Below are 14,423 nucleotides of genomic sequence, written 5' to 3' on the forward strand. Positions count from 1 at the left end.
TGTAAACAATATTTAATCTGAGAGGTGGCACTTATTTGCTAGTAAACTCCTGTATTGTCCCTTGGCTGCATGTCTGGGTAATGGAAAAGGGCTTCTGAAAAAAATCACAGTGAAAAGGTCAATTTAGTTTATAAGATATCCAACAGAATTCTAAAGAGAGGTGAGCTGGTTTCTTACACCTTGGCTGTGCTGATTGTGGTTGATCTGTAGTTTGCACTCCCTTGGTATACTTTATGGTTTTGAATCTTTAAAGTGTATATTCTTGGTTTCCAGCCACTGTGCATATAAAATATCTTTAAGTTGCTTTTGTTTCTGTGGCAGAATAAAAGTGTTTAGTGGCAGAACATAAGAGCACCGATTAACGGTCCTTGTTTCTTGTTAGGAGGAATGAACCTAGGAAGCAAGCAGGAAGCCTGGCCTCGCTCTCGGATGCACCCCCCTTAAAAAGTGGACTCAGCTCCCTGGCGGGAGCCCCTTCTTTAAAAGACTGTGAGAGTAAGTGCCCAAAGATGTAGGCTTGAATACTCGGGATATTTTTTCTCTAATTAAGCGCTATATGATTATTGTTGATTTTTTTTTTTCCAGGAAAATCACTAAAAGAACCTATCATCTTATCACTTAGAGATATTTCCTGTTAATATTTTGTTATGTTTTGTTACTTCTAATGTGGTCATATTTTATATGTTGTTTTGTATTCTGGCCCTTCCTATACCTATATACCTTCGGAATGCTTTTGGGAAGTTGACTTTTTAGCTGATTTTTATTATCTATAGAAATATAATTTTTAAATCATCTCTCCTTTTTTGGACATTTACAGTGACTTGAGTTGGATTTACTTTCAATTAATTTTTAAAAATTTGGTGATACCACAGTATCATAAAATGTTAAATAAAAAATTATTCTGCAGATCATTTTCAAGAAGAATGACCTGACATGTCATCGTAAATGCAGCAGAGCTAAAGAGCACTGGTTACACATGGAAGAGTCTAGCTCTGGCACCAGTTACTTTCCCACCTCTCCCCACACACAGTGATAGGAATTTAAAAAGCATAGCCCTGAACATGTAAGATGGGCAGAGGTCCTTTGGAAACCGTAACATAGTAAATGTTGTATTTAATTAGCGTAGTGTTTCAGAGCACGTGTACCTCTTTTGAGAAAGTTTCCTAAATTAGATTCACTAAGAATTTGCAGTATGCGTTTTGCATAATTGTCCAGTATTTCCGAATCTTTTTGTATTGCTTGATATACCGTGGGACTTCCTAGGGCACATAAGAGAGCCAGCCTGTTGCTTCTCTTAAACCAGCCATGTATTTATAATGTCCGCATCCCTTCCCATTTGCTTCTTTCCCGTGGTTACTGCCACCTTTAAGAAAGGAATCCAGGACATCATGAACATGTCATTCTGACACTGATTAGAGAATGATCATTTAGAGAGGACATTGAGAACAAAGGACTAAAAAACCAGTGAGGATGTCACTTTAGTAAGTGAAATAGCAGCTGCATTGAAGAAAAATTTAGAAGTTCAAAGGAAAAATAAGATTCATGAAAATAATTAACAGTAGTCTTTGAATTCATACCTAACAGGGCTGCTTATGGAAAGTGATGTCTTATAATGAGGCAAAAAATGTTTTTTGGTGGTTGTGTTCCAATAAAGTAGTATTGTTTATGGTTTAAAAAGGGATGTAGCTGGGCGCAGTGGCTCATGCCTGTAATCCCAGCACTTTGGGAGGCTGAGGTGGGTGGATCACGAGGTCAGGAGTTCGAGACCAGCCTATCCAACATAGGGAAACCCTGTCTCTACTAAAAATACAAAAATTAGCCGGGTGTGGTAGCACACGCCTGTAGTCCCAGCTACTCGGGAGGCTGAGGTGGGAGAATCGCTTGAACCCGGGAGGCGGAGGTTGCAGTGAGCCGAGACTGCGCCATTGCACTCCAGCCTGAGTGACAGAGTGAGACTCCGTCTCAAAAGGTTGTGATGCATAGCTTAAGCGTTCATTAATCACAGTTTATTTTTCGTTAGTTTTAGGTTATTATGCTCCTGTCATAAAGAAGCCCCATATTGAACAACAACAAAAATTGATGTGGTTTAGAGACTGTTGTCTTCTAAGTCACTCTAATGCTAATATTTTCTCCTGTTCACAGGCAAAAGGGGAAATACAGTTTTGAAAGATCTGAAATTGATCAGTGATAAAATTGGATCACTTGGATTAGGTAACTAGATTTCTAGTTTTTGTGTTGATCGTTTTAAAGTGATTATTTTTAGGGGAAGGTTGTAAAGTAAGTGACTGCGTCTGTCTATGCTGAGCACCTTCCTGCCGCTGCTCATTCAGCAGGTGTTTGAATGGCTTTTACGTGTTCAAGATTACACGCTATGCGAGAGATGGCTACAGCAACAGCTATCATGTCCTCGTGAACCTCTGTCTTCATGGAGTTTAAATTCTGGTCAGGAATATGAACATTAAACGGTCACCTACAGATATTTTGAGTGTAAAAGGGTCAGTATATATGGATATAGAAATGGCTAGTAGGTTACCTTTGTCCAGTCTTGGCATTCAGGGAAGACCTCTTATAAGAAATGACTTCTGTGCAGAAGCTTCATGGTAAAGTAGATGTATAAGAGAGAAGGGAAGATATTTCAGTTCAGACTGAGAAAAATTTGTGCAGAGGCAGAGCCATTTGTTAGATGCTGGTAGTACATGGTCCAGGCCTCAGAGAATTCAGTCTAATGGGGAAACAGACTTATTGAAAGAAAAATTGTGAGATGTGTTCAGTTCTGTTCTATGGAGCAGAAGTTGGTAAGCCTGCCACGTAAGTACATTCATTCCTATGGAAGTAAGAGTGTCAATGTGAACATTACCCAGCCCTGGGCCATATGTTGAGAGCACAGTTCTCATTCAGTGTTCTGTTCTGTGCAAGACTGTAGCAGGGTGACAGGCATACTTTAGGCAAACTCATTTATGTAAAGGCAAACTTGCTGACCTGAAGGAAACGGTGTAGCCAGGTTCTCAATGGCCACTTCCTGTGCTCTCTGTGGATGTGATGGGATGGGATCGCTTCCTGGTCTGTAATCACTCACACATGGAAGCATTGGAAGACAGCTTCACAGGCAGGTTGGGGAGAAAGAAAGCTGTGTCCCCATGTGCTTTTAAAACCCAGCCCTGTCCGAGGGGCAGCTCCCAGAATGCCCTTCCCTCTTCTGGAGAGACATTCTAGATAGTGCAAAGAACCTGGGCTTGGAGTTGGATAGAAGTGACATCTCAGATGTGGCACTGATTGATGGGTAGCATAGGGAGATAAACTAAACTGCTATTTCCTCATCTGTTAAGTGGAACTAATAGCATCTGCCTCGTTTTAAAGAGTAAATAGGATTTAAATATCTCTTCATATGTAAATTAAAGTACAGTGCCTGGCATGGTAGGTGCCTAGTAAATGTTAGTTTTTATGTTACTTTGTTCCCCCATTTGCAGAAGAATAAATGTTCCCTGAGCTGCCCGGATTCTTGTTCCACACAGTGCCCTGGAGTCCCGGTAACTGAGTTGCTGGTTGTGCCGCCCTCTGCTCTTTGTGCGTCCTGGTTGCTGGCTGGCCAGCTAGGTGGGCCTGCCCCCTTTCCCACCCTTGTGCTTTTCCTGTCAGCTGTGGTTGTGGTTGCCATTAGATGTTCTTTTCCACTCAACCTCAATGGCTAACTGCCACCAGAGACTTTACTCCTGACCTCTGCACCGTGATGGCTGCCCTGTCCCCTTTGTTTTCTGTTTTTTTTCACTTTTGTGGTGTTTCACTCTGTTGCCAAACCTTTTAGCTTTTTTATCTGACTGCTCTATTCTCTTACCAAAGTGAAGGTTTTCCCGCCTGTTTCTGAGTGGGGAGCTGCTGAGAATTCTCATCCTCAGGAGGGAATGTGGTTGCTGGGGCTGCAGAGTTGCTGGGTACAGGCAGGAGGGCGGTGTGCTCCTTCACTTCACTTTCTCTTGGGACTTAGGCATACCTCGGGTTGGAGTTGGGGTAGTTACGCAGATGAGAACTACCATTTCACTAGCTGGATGTTTGTCATTTAGCTAGGCATTAGGATTCAGTAGAAATAAAGTTTTATTTCGTTTTGCAACAATGTTGTTTTCTGTTTGGGCTTTTTACATCTTAAATATACAGTACTCTAGGTATTTTGAGTAATATATAGACAGATGTTAGTGGACCAGCCTAGGAAAATAATGATGTTAGTGATAAGTGCCTGGCATTGTACCAAGGAATTATTTTATTTAATTCATATCCTATGAGGTAGGTTTTACTACTATCTCCATTTTTACAGATGAAGAATCTAGGTTAAGTAACTTGCCCAAGGTCATGCTGCTTTTAGAGTCCTGATGCATCACACAGAGCCCTCACCACTGTGTTTTACTGCCTGTATGTTATTTAGACATATTGAAATAATCATTTCAATGGGAACATAAATTCTGAGTTCCAAAGAAATAATCTACAAATAAAGCTTTAGAGCACAATCTATTTTAGTTTGGCAGACAAATATTAATTAAAGGTGCCCAAATGGAGTGTTTATAGATAGGTACTTTGCATATTTAAAGCAAGAGTTGCTAAGCTTTTTCTGTAAAGGGCCAAATAGTCTATATTTTAGGCTTTGTGGACGGCGTGTACTGTCTCTCACATAGTCTTTGTGTGTGTGTGTGTGTTTTTTTTTTTAAACAATCTTTAAAAATGTGAAAGCCATTCTTAGTTCACAGGCTGAACAAAAGCAGGTCATCAGCCAGAGACAAGAATGAAAGTAAGGAAAGCAGAAGGCTGTCAGGAAGTCCGGGCCAAAGATGACTGGGGTAAGGGCAGATAAGACAGGGTATGGGATGGGGAGGAGAGACTGTCAAAAAATGAAGAAAACAAGAATCCTTGGCCTGAGGGCCAAAATTTGCTGACCCTTAAAGTAATGTAGTACAGGTTGAGTATCCCGTAATGCAAATGCTTGGGACCAGAAGTGTTTCAGAACCTGGATTTTTTTGGATTTTGAAATGTTTGCATTTTTCTTACCAGATGAGCATCCCAAATCTGAAAATCTGAAAGTCCGAAATGCTCCAATGAGCAGTTTCTCTGAGCATCACGTCAGCACTCAGAAAGTTTTGGATTTCATTCAAGTTTGGATTTCAAATTTTTGAATTTGGGATGCTTAACCTATATGTATTCTGTTAATCATTTTGACACTGGCTTAAATTATTGTAATACTAAACAATACATAACCAAGAAGTCAGAATCTAATGAATTATAGCACATTATTCAGTAAATATCTTTGTCTCATGTGTCTGTCTGAAGAGACCACCAAACAGTCTTTGTGTGAGCAGCACGGCTGTTTATTTCACGTGGGTGCAGGCGGGCTGAGTCCGAAAAGAGAGTCAGCAAAGGGTGGTGGATTATCATTAGTTCTTACAGGTTTTGGGATACGCAGTGGAGTTAAGAGCAGTGTTTTGGGGGAAGGGGTTGGATCTCACAAAGTACATTCTCAAGGGTGGGGAGAATTAGAGAGAACCTTCTTAAGGGTGGGGGAGATTATAAAGAACCTTCTTAAGGGTGGGGGAGATTGTACATTGGAGAGATATACATTGGAGGAGAGAAAGTACATTGATATTGATCAGTTATGGTGGGACAGAAACAAATCACAATGGTGGAATGTCATCAGTTAAGGCTATTTTCACTACTTATGTGGATCTTCAGTTGCTTCAGGCCATCTGGATGTACACGTGCAGGTCACTGGGGATATGATGGCTTAGCTTGGGCTCAGAGGCCTGACAGTCGTGTTTTAAATTGGCTACAAATGCTGGCAGGTGGGGAATCCAGTTAGCTTCCTTTATCCACACTGCAGCCACAGCTGCCCTCGCTGTCTCAGCTCAGTGTCCACCTCTGCTCTCCTCACTGGCCTTCACACATAGGAACACCACGATGGGTCCTTGGAGGCTGACATTTTAGTAGCTGCCACTGCTGGTTTTACTTAGTACTTGCAAAGCAGCCACATACGTAGTTTGTTTAGTCAGATTTCCACTTCTCCTTCTCCCTGACAGTGCCTGGTTTCTGTCAAGCACTTGCAGCCGTTTAACCTTTGAGGCTACAGTGGAGACGAGCTCTTGATTCTCAAGAGGAGAGGAAGCTCCTGACATGTCCCTCCTGACTGCTTATGATCAGGGATTTCCAATTCATTACTGGGCAAGGTTTGGGTGTAGCAGTAACAAGGATTCATGTTTTCTTCGTTTGCTGATATTCTTCCCACCCCATATCATCTACCCATCTGTCTTATCTGTGGGACACCTGCCTTGACCCAAGCCTTTACCCCTGTTATCTTTGGCCTGGACTTTCTGACAGCCTTCTGCTTTCCTTAGTTTCATTGTTGCCTCCTGTACACACATTTCTTCTGGCAGTGATACGATTATCTCTGGGAAAACAGAAGTGAGATAGTGCTTCCCTGCACTTTTTGACTCCTGTCTTCCCCCACCCCACCCCACCCCAGACAGCTTCCCTTTGTATTCAGGCTAAGATCCTTATTGCGACCAACCAAGCCCTAATGATCCGACTTCTGCCAACCCCTCTGATCGCCACTCCTTTTTTCTTCCTCCACCCATTCTGTCCCCCAAATTCATTGTTTTATGGTTATATGGCTTCCTTACTGGTGGTTTTTATTTTTTTTTTTGAGATGGTATTTTAAAAATTAAAATTTTAAAAATAGAATTTTTAATTTTTGAGGGGGTCTTGCAGTGTTGCCCAGGCTGGTCTCAAACTCCTGGGTGCAAGTGATCCTCCTGCCTCAGCCTCCCAAGTAGCTGGATTACAGACGTGCGTCACTGCTCTGGGCTGCACTGGTGGTTTTTCAGACCACCGCACCCTCCCCCACCTCAGGGCCTTTCACATGTTCCTCTTCTTGGAACACACTGTCCCCAATAATTTGTACCTCTGCAACCTAGGTTTCTACTCAGTTGCTACCTTGGAGTTCTTCCCAATTGCACTAGCAGTATTTGGTTTGTTCCACTGTTTCTCTTCACTAGAGTGTTTGCTCCTTGAGATCAGAGATACCATCTTAGTCATTGCTATACCTCTAGGGGACCTAGTCATCACTCACCTGCTTGATAAATTAATCATAGGATTTGGCTGTAAGAGAATTACCTTGTCTAACTGTCTGGACAGAGCTTGAATCCCCTCAGCAGTCTGACTGATTTAGAGCCAGTTCAGCCTTATCTGAGGGAAGATCGAGGACAAGGCCCGCAGGGTCTTTGAATGGCTCTCTGTCATGCCAGGTCTTCTTTTTGTGATCTGCATCTTCTGCATGTGGCTGTACGTGCTTCCTGGGTCTTTCATAGGCCGTCCATTCACATTTTAAGTTGGCTCTCATGTGCCTCCAAGTCTGCTTTGAGGCTGACAACCTTTTTCCTTATCTAGCCCTCAGAAGTCCTGGGAGGGAAGGGCTGCTGATTTGCAAATTTGTCCTTTATAGCCTTAAGTTGATCTGAAGGTGCCTGCTTTGTCAGAGGCTTGTGGTGCACTTTGAGAAACTGGTAACACTGCCTCACTATTCACCATCCCACCTTCATTCAGTTGCCTTTTATTAAGATCTTACTGTGGACCAAGGTCTCTGTTAAGCACATCATGTACCTGAATCCTTATGTTAACTCTTATTGGTGTGGCTTTGGCTGTACGTCAGAGCTGAGGACATGGCCAAGAAAGGGCACCTCACATTCCCAGGTAGCAGAGCTGTTGAGTGGCAGGTCTGAGGCCTGAGCCCGGCTCTGTATGACTGAAGGTGCCCTTATTTGCTGTGCTCCATGGCCTCTTCACACCTCATGAGTGTTTTTTAACTTTTATAACAAAACAATTAGCATGTTGAAAACGCTCAGTAGTTCCTCTAGTACCTAGAGGGGATTGATGATGACTTGCTATTGCTATACGCAACTAAGTCAAGGGACCTTATTAATGGTGAGTGTGCCCCATGTTAATTGCCTTAGAGTACCTGGAGTAAAGATGAGGTGTTAACCACATTTTATAGTCATTTGTAACTGTTTATTATTTCTGAGGTATTTCATGTGTCATTTGTCTTCATATTATATATGCTTAAAATGTTATTTCTAGTCTGGGACTTTTTAAATGATGCAATATAATTAATTTTTTTTAAGGAAATGTGTGTTTAATGGCAGGTAAATTGTGACGCACGTTAGATATAACATATCTTTTCTTAAACTTATCAGGAACTGGAGAAGACGATGACTATGTTGATGATTTTAACAGGTAAGAAAAACTATTGGGCAAATATATAAATATATACATATTTGTAAACAATTTCCGAACACAGACAAGACAAAATTACATTTGGTGCTTATTTTAGTGTATTTGATTCTGTTGTTCGTATTGGTTGAAGGTAAAGAAAAGATATTTAATCCAAAATTAAATATTTGATTTTAGAGCATGTTTTTGATTTTACATTAGAATATAGACAGTCACATTATGTTCAGGAAACTTGGTAAGAAGAAGAGAAACACTGAAGAATTAACTGAGAAGTCATTTAGAAGCAGTTCAGTTGCCGTGTCATAAGTGCTGATTTTCTCTTCCTTCCATACCTTTTTGTGGCAGGAATTGTCTCCATTTGACTTAAAATAATTATGCTCTCAAATTAGTTTTTTGATTCAGATCACATTTCCTAATGTGTGGTCTGCCCTAGTAAGATTGCCATTCTTTTTTTTTTTTTTTTTTTTTTTTTTTTTTTTGTTGCCCACGCTGGAGTGCAGTGGCGCAATCTGGACTCACTGCAACTTCCTTCTCCCGGGTTCAAGCCATTCTCCTGCCTCAGCTTCCCATGTAGCTGGGATTATAGGCACGTGCCACTACGCCTGGCTAATTTTTGTATTTTTAGTAGAGACAGGGTTTTGCCATGTTGGCCAGGCTGGTCTTGAACTCCTGACCTCAAGTGACCCACCCACCTGGGCCTCCGAAAGTGCTGGGATTACAGATGAGAACCACCGTGCCCTGTCGATTCCTTTCTTATACACAGAAAGATAATATGTAATGTAGAAGTAATATTTGTTATGGATATGATTCGAAATTTTAAATTAGATGCCTGAGCATTTTATTTAATTGACAGGTTATCTTTCCAATTGGAAGTCTGTATTTATTTTTTATAATTTATTATACAGTTTTTGAGAAAGTCCATGATGTAGTAGATGAAATTGTAAAAATCTGGGTTTGTTTCTTTCTTGCTATTGTGACCAAAGTCACTGCTTTGAACCTTTGTCTCATCTGTTACATTGACTTGACTGCTGCTGCCCTTGCTACATTATTTTAAGGGTCAAGCAAGACAATATGTATGAAATTAATTATAGTTAATATTATATTTTACTTAAAGGATTAAAAGAAATATCTGAATGTTTAAAGAATGGTAGTTAATCTCTTTAAATGTTTATTTTCAGAGTTCTTATTTTTTTTTCCCTCCTGAAATTAGTACCAGCCATCGCTCAGAGAAAAGTGGGATAAGTATTGGTGAAGAGATAGAAGAAGACCTTTCTGTGGAAATAGATGACATCAATACCAGTGATAAGGTATGGTGTTCTGCATTTCCCCTAGAGTGCTTTTTTTTTTTTAACCTATTTGTTGATTTACTGTAAAGCTTCCAAATTCATACTAATTAGTAGGAAAACAGTTGAAAATTATGAAAAGTCATGACAGAGACCTGGCTTGAGTTTATAAAGAATGTCTTTGATGAATGGGTAAGGTTGGTTTTGGTTGTCACTTCCTTTGATACTCAAGTCTCGCTGCTGAAATGCCTGAGGATTATTCCTGGGGCACTGGGATTGCTGTGGATTAAGAGGGATCAGGGTGGGTCAGGCCTAGTGAGAATTGACTACCTGGTGTCATTGGTGGAAGTCAGTATAGGGCACTGTGATCACAGGAGGAAGCTGAGCCTGGAGTGCAGAGAGAGTGGTCATGTTGGCCATTTGTGACATCTGAACATGCAAGCCAGGCTGGGCTAAAATCCACAGGAGACAAGACAGTAGGCCATAAAGTTAGAGTCCGTATTTGAGATCCAAACTTGACCTTTTTATGTGGGCAGAGAACAGAAGATCCTTCGATGGTGAGCTGTAGCATTGCAGGGTCACCTGTCAGTACCCACATCAAGCTGTCCCCAGCTCAGACGAGCCTACCAGTTAGGTTGGAGGTTGCCATGGCTGGGTGGGTACTTGCTTTCCAGAACGAGGTGGGATATTTCAAGCACTGTGATCGTCACACAGGGAGAAGGCCCTTGAGAGAGGTAGCGTTTACAATGCAACCACACAATCTAAGTCAGCAACATCTGTGTTTGCATTCTTATTCTTTCATATATTTTCTTAGTTAAGCTTTAACCTTTGACCCTCAGTTTCTTTACTTCTAAGATGGAAGTATTAATACCTATGTGATAGGATTATTTTGAAGGTTAAATGATAATATATAAGGCACTTCTAATTCCTGATGTATTATACCCTTATAATTCTAAATTTAGCTTTCTCTTTTCACCCTGCATCATCCTAAAGAGGCCTGAAAAATGTTGCTTTAAAGTTGTACCAAAGAAACTATAGAAGGATTCTTTAAATATGAGGTAGAGGACTCGAATAAATGACTGTTAAGCTAGGATTTGTGAAATGACGTGGGTTGAAGAGGAGGTGTGGTATCCCTTTGCCACTGGGGGCCTTGGATGGCGTCCAGGAGTCTGGGCTTTGTTAGACTGCTTCTCACTGGGTCCTACTCACTGGGTTTGGCACATCAGTGTTCCTAGAAATTTTCAGTTAAAAGCTTAAATTTAGATAATTTTGCCATTTACGTAGAATGGACTTTGACAGTCAATGTACTTCATCAGGAAGCATTTTCTAAAGCCTTCTGTGCAGAGAATTGATACTGGGCACCTGGGGAACACAAAAGCATTTGTATTCTTTGCAGTAAGAAGACAGCAGACAATTTGGTCATCTTTCAGCCAAGGTGACCAAAACCAGTGTCCATTAAGCACCTACTATTTAGAAAGCACAGGGCTGGGGATGTGGGGGTGTGAGGAAGGAGATAGCTCAGTGGAATGGGCAAGTTCTGTAAGTTCATCACATCTGGGTTTGAGTCCTGGAGCTGCTACTTACCACTCACAAATATGGCCAAGTTATTTAACTTTTTTTTTTTTTTTTTTGAGACGGGGGTCTTGCTTTGTTGCCCAGGCTGGAGTGCAGTGGTGCGAGACTCTCGGCTCACTGCAAGCTCCGCCTCCTGGGTTCACGCCATTCTCCTGCCTCAGCCTCCTGCGTAGCTGGGACTACAGGCACCCGCCACCACGCCCAGCTAATTTTTTGTATTTTTTAGAGAGGTGGAGTTTCACCATGTTAGCCAGGATGGTCTCGATCTCCTGACCTTGTGATCTGCCCGCCTTGGCCTCCCGAAGTGCTGGGATTACAAGCGTGAGCCACCACGCCTGGCAAGTTATTTAACTTTTGGGGCCTTGGGTCTCACATCTATTTTGCAAGAGAGATGGTGATAGTGAAAATTTTAGAGATAAGCGTGTAAAGCATATATCTCAGTGCTTAGCAGAATAGGCATTCATAAATGGTATCTAACACTATTATTGATTGTAGTCACAATAGACATCTCTGTCGTAGGCACAGATATAGACTTCTTCCCTCAAATTTATGCAGGATCAGAGAGAGAAAAGCCATGTACACAAACATAGGAAAATCAAGATAAAAAGTGGCATATGGCACTTGTTATGGGCCATGAAAATTCAGAAGCAGGAACTAATATTTGACCGGGATTTTGAAAGATGACTGACTTGGTTCTGCGAGGGCTGAGGAGGAACATGGTAAGCGCCATGAGAACAGAAGGGAGATCCCGGGACGTGTCAGTGCTGCCCTGATTCCAGAGCTTCACTGGAGGGTGCTATGTGAAGAGACAGAATGTTGGGAGGAGCAGGGTTGTTAGGAGGTGACTTTGAACCAGAAATGACAGAGGATGAACTAGGAGCAGAGGCCCTGGGGAGGGTAGTCTCTGCACGGGAGCCAGCACGAGCAAAGACATAGGTAGATGTTGGAGGAAGAGGGCCACACGTTCCTAAGGGACAGAACATAAGTGTGCATCCCAGGTTTCTGTGAATGCACAGCAATCTAATTCAGCAAACGTGAACATTTACACTTCATAAAACTTCTCAAAATCTTACAAAAAGTTCCTGTCGATTTGTATGAAGCTTGCTATCACAGGGATCCTTTGTTTCTCTTTCAAGACTCAAAGTGTACGTTTTAGATATTTTTATTTTGTGATGTAAAATCTATGTAGTTTTGAACTAAGTTGGTCACTTTGAGTTCTTATTCTAAAACTAATGAGGCATGAAAGCTGCCTTTATTAGTTTTTTTTTTTGAGACAGAGTCTCACTGTTGCCTAGGCTGGAGTGCAATGGCCGGATCTTGGCTCCCTGCAGCCTCCGCCTCCTGGGATCAAGCAGTTCTACCTTAGCCTTCTGAGTAGCTAGGACCACAGGCATGTACCACCATGCCCGGCTAATTTTTGTAATTTTAGTAGAGACAGGGTTTCACCTATGTTAGCCAGGCTGGTCTCAAACTCCTGGCCTCACGTGATTGCCCTGCCTTGGCCTCTCAAAGTGCTGAGATTACAGGCGTGAGTCACTGTACCCGGTGGAAAGGCTTTATTAAATAGCCATTTATTTCTAGTTATCTTTTGTTCATTCAGTTTTCTTTCTTGGTAACTACTTTAAATGAAGCTGTTCTTCTTGGAAGTTTCTGGTTGTTACTGTGGTCTTTTATTTGCCTTAAAGCAAAACTAAATTAATGACCTCCAATAACTGAATTATCTAGATTAAGATCCTTTTCAATCCACGGTTTTTCCTGTATTCACTCGTCTGTAGTTTAGCATTTGTATTAATACAACACTCAATTACTTTGTAAACGAAATGGAATACCTTACTGATTTCACTCTGTAATAATGATGGGAGGAGAAAATTACAGTTCCAAGGTATCACAGTCTGTTTTACAATCTGTCTGCAAGCTTTTCTGACTTTTCAGTTTTTGTGTAAATTGGATATGAATTGAATGCATAAGAACTGTAATTAAGATTCCTAGTAATTTTCTTTGTGAGATAGTTTTACAGCAAGACTGTGTTTGGACCGAGAGGAAGGGCAAGGACTTATTTGTTGAAAAGGATTTTACTTGTAACTTAAATTTTTGAATATCCGAAGAATAACAAAATGAGAGGATATGTGGGGGGCAGATGAACAAACAAATAAAAGCATCTCACAGTATCTCAGGATGGAACTGTTGCATCTCTATGAGATGTTCCTATTCTGGTGTGTTATTATCTGGCCCAGGTGTTGGCACACTTTTTCTCTAAAAGGCCACGTAGTGACTATTTTAGGCTTTGCAGGCCATAACTACTCCACTTTGCCATAGTATGGAGAAGACAGCCATAGATGATGCCTAAGAGTGTGTGTGTGGATGTGGCTGTGGCTGTCCCCTGGTCTGTCGCCACCATGATGAGTCTAGGTGGGACCGGGAAGGTTGGGTTCTGTCCTTGTTCAGCTGTCAGTGGGACCTGCCCAGCTGTATGTTCTATATTCTGGAGCCTGTATCTTCACCCATGGTTTTTTCCTTACTTAAGAAATAATGTTTTCCCAGCCTGCATTATGCTTACATATCTATTAATATTTCCTTTCTCCATCATCATATTTATACAAATGAATAGGTATAAGTTGGCTAATAGGTTAACTTTCTAGTTTACAAGTAGTTTAAACGGAAGTAAAAATCAGTCATTTCTTACAACACTTTGTGAATCCGGGGCTGGGAGTCTGAGACTCCATGGGCCGTCCTGTCTGCCCTTCTGTTTTCACTTCAGCCTCCAAAAGGACTCATGATCTGGCTTCAGGTGGCACAGTGTTAAAGTGTGTCACACCATGTCGAGTTTGATGTTAGAAACTTAATGTTCTATACCATCATTTGAAAACATAAGAAGGGATAGTTGCCAAATTATACATTTTAATGAATTTTTATGAAATTTAACGTGGATAAATTATGGTTTTAGAGTTAGCAATTCATAGAGGGATACTTCCTGTGAAAAGAATCATACATTGGGACTATGCTCAGGTAAAGAAGTTTAATACAATTTTTCACTAATTTGTTTCTAAGAGTAAATTGGAATAATGTCTAAGATGTGTTTTATTTTAAATTTTCACTTGAAATATTTGAGAGTGATCATAAAACATTGGACTCAAAAGATTGGGCAAATTGCGTCTCAACACAGGTTTAAATATGAGTTGGTTTATGAAGTATAAAGTAATGCTTTAATGACAGCAACAGTTTTTTTAATTTTTAGTTTTCTATTTCCTTTTTTTTTTTGAGACGGAATCTCGCTCTTTCGCCCAGGCCAGAGTGCAGTGGCGTGAT

General features: G+C 41.1%; 1 protein-coding gene across 13 annotated transcripts in view; it reads left to right on the forward strand.

Annotated features, from left to right (window-relative positions):
* Positions 1–14,423, forward strand: part of CEP43 (centrosomal protein 43) — a 144,594-nt gene that overhangs the window by 25,690 nt on the left and 104,481 nt on the right. For 6 of the 13 annotated variants that reach the window (XM_058435679.1, XM_058435678.1, XM_058435683.1 and 3 more), the window contains 4 exons: positions 383–495; positions 2,143–2,211; positions 8,223–8,262; positions 9,470–9,566. In XM_058435679.1, the coding sequence (XP_058291662.1) occupies positions 383–495; positions 2,143–2,211; positions 8,223–8,262; positions 9,470–9,566 (319 nt within the window). Of the gene's footprint in view, positions 1–382; positions 496–2,142; positions 2,212–8,222; positions 8,263–9,437; positions 9,567–11,672; positions 12,312–14,423 lie in introns of those variants that run through there. The other 7 variants (XR_009212542.1, XR_009212541.1, XR_009212539.1 and 4 more) reach the window with 5 other exon arrangements.

This window comes from Hylobates moloch, unplaced genomic scaffold, assembly GCF_009828535.3.
Source record: "Hylobates moloch isolate HMO894 unplaced genomic scaffold, HMol_V3 SCAFFOLD_2, whole genome shotgun sequence".
Lineage (NCBI taxonomy): Eukaryota > Metazoa > Chordata > Mammalia > Primates > Hylobatidae > Hylobates > Hylobates moloch.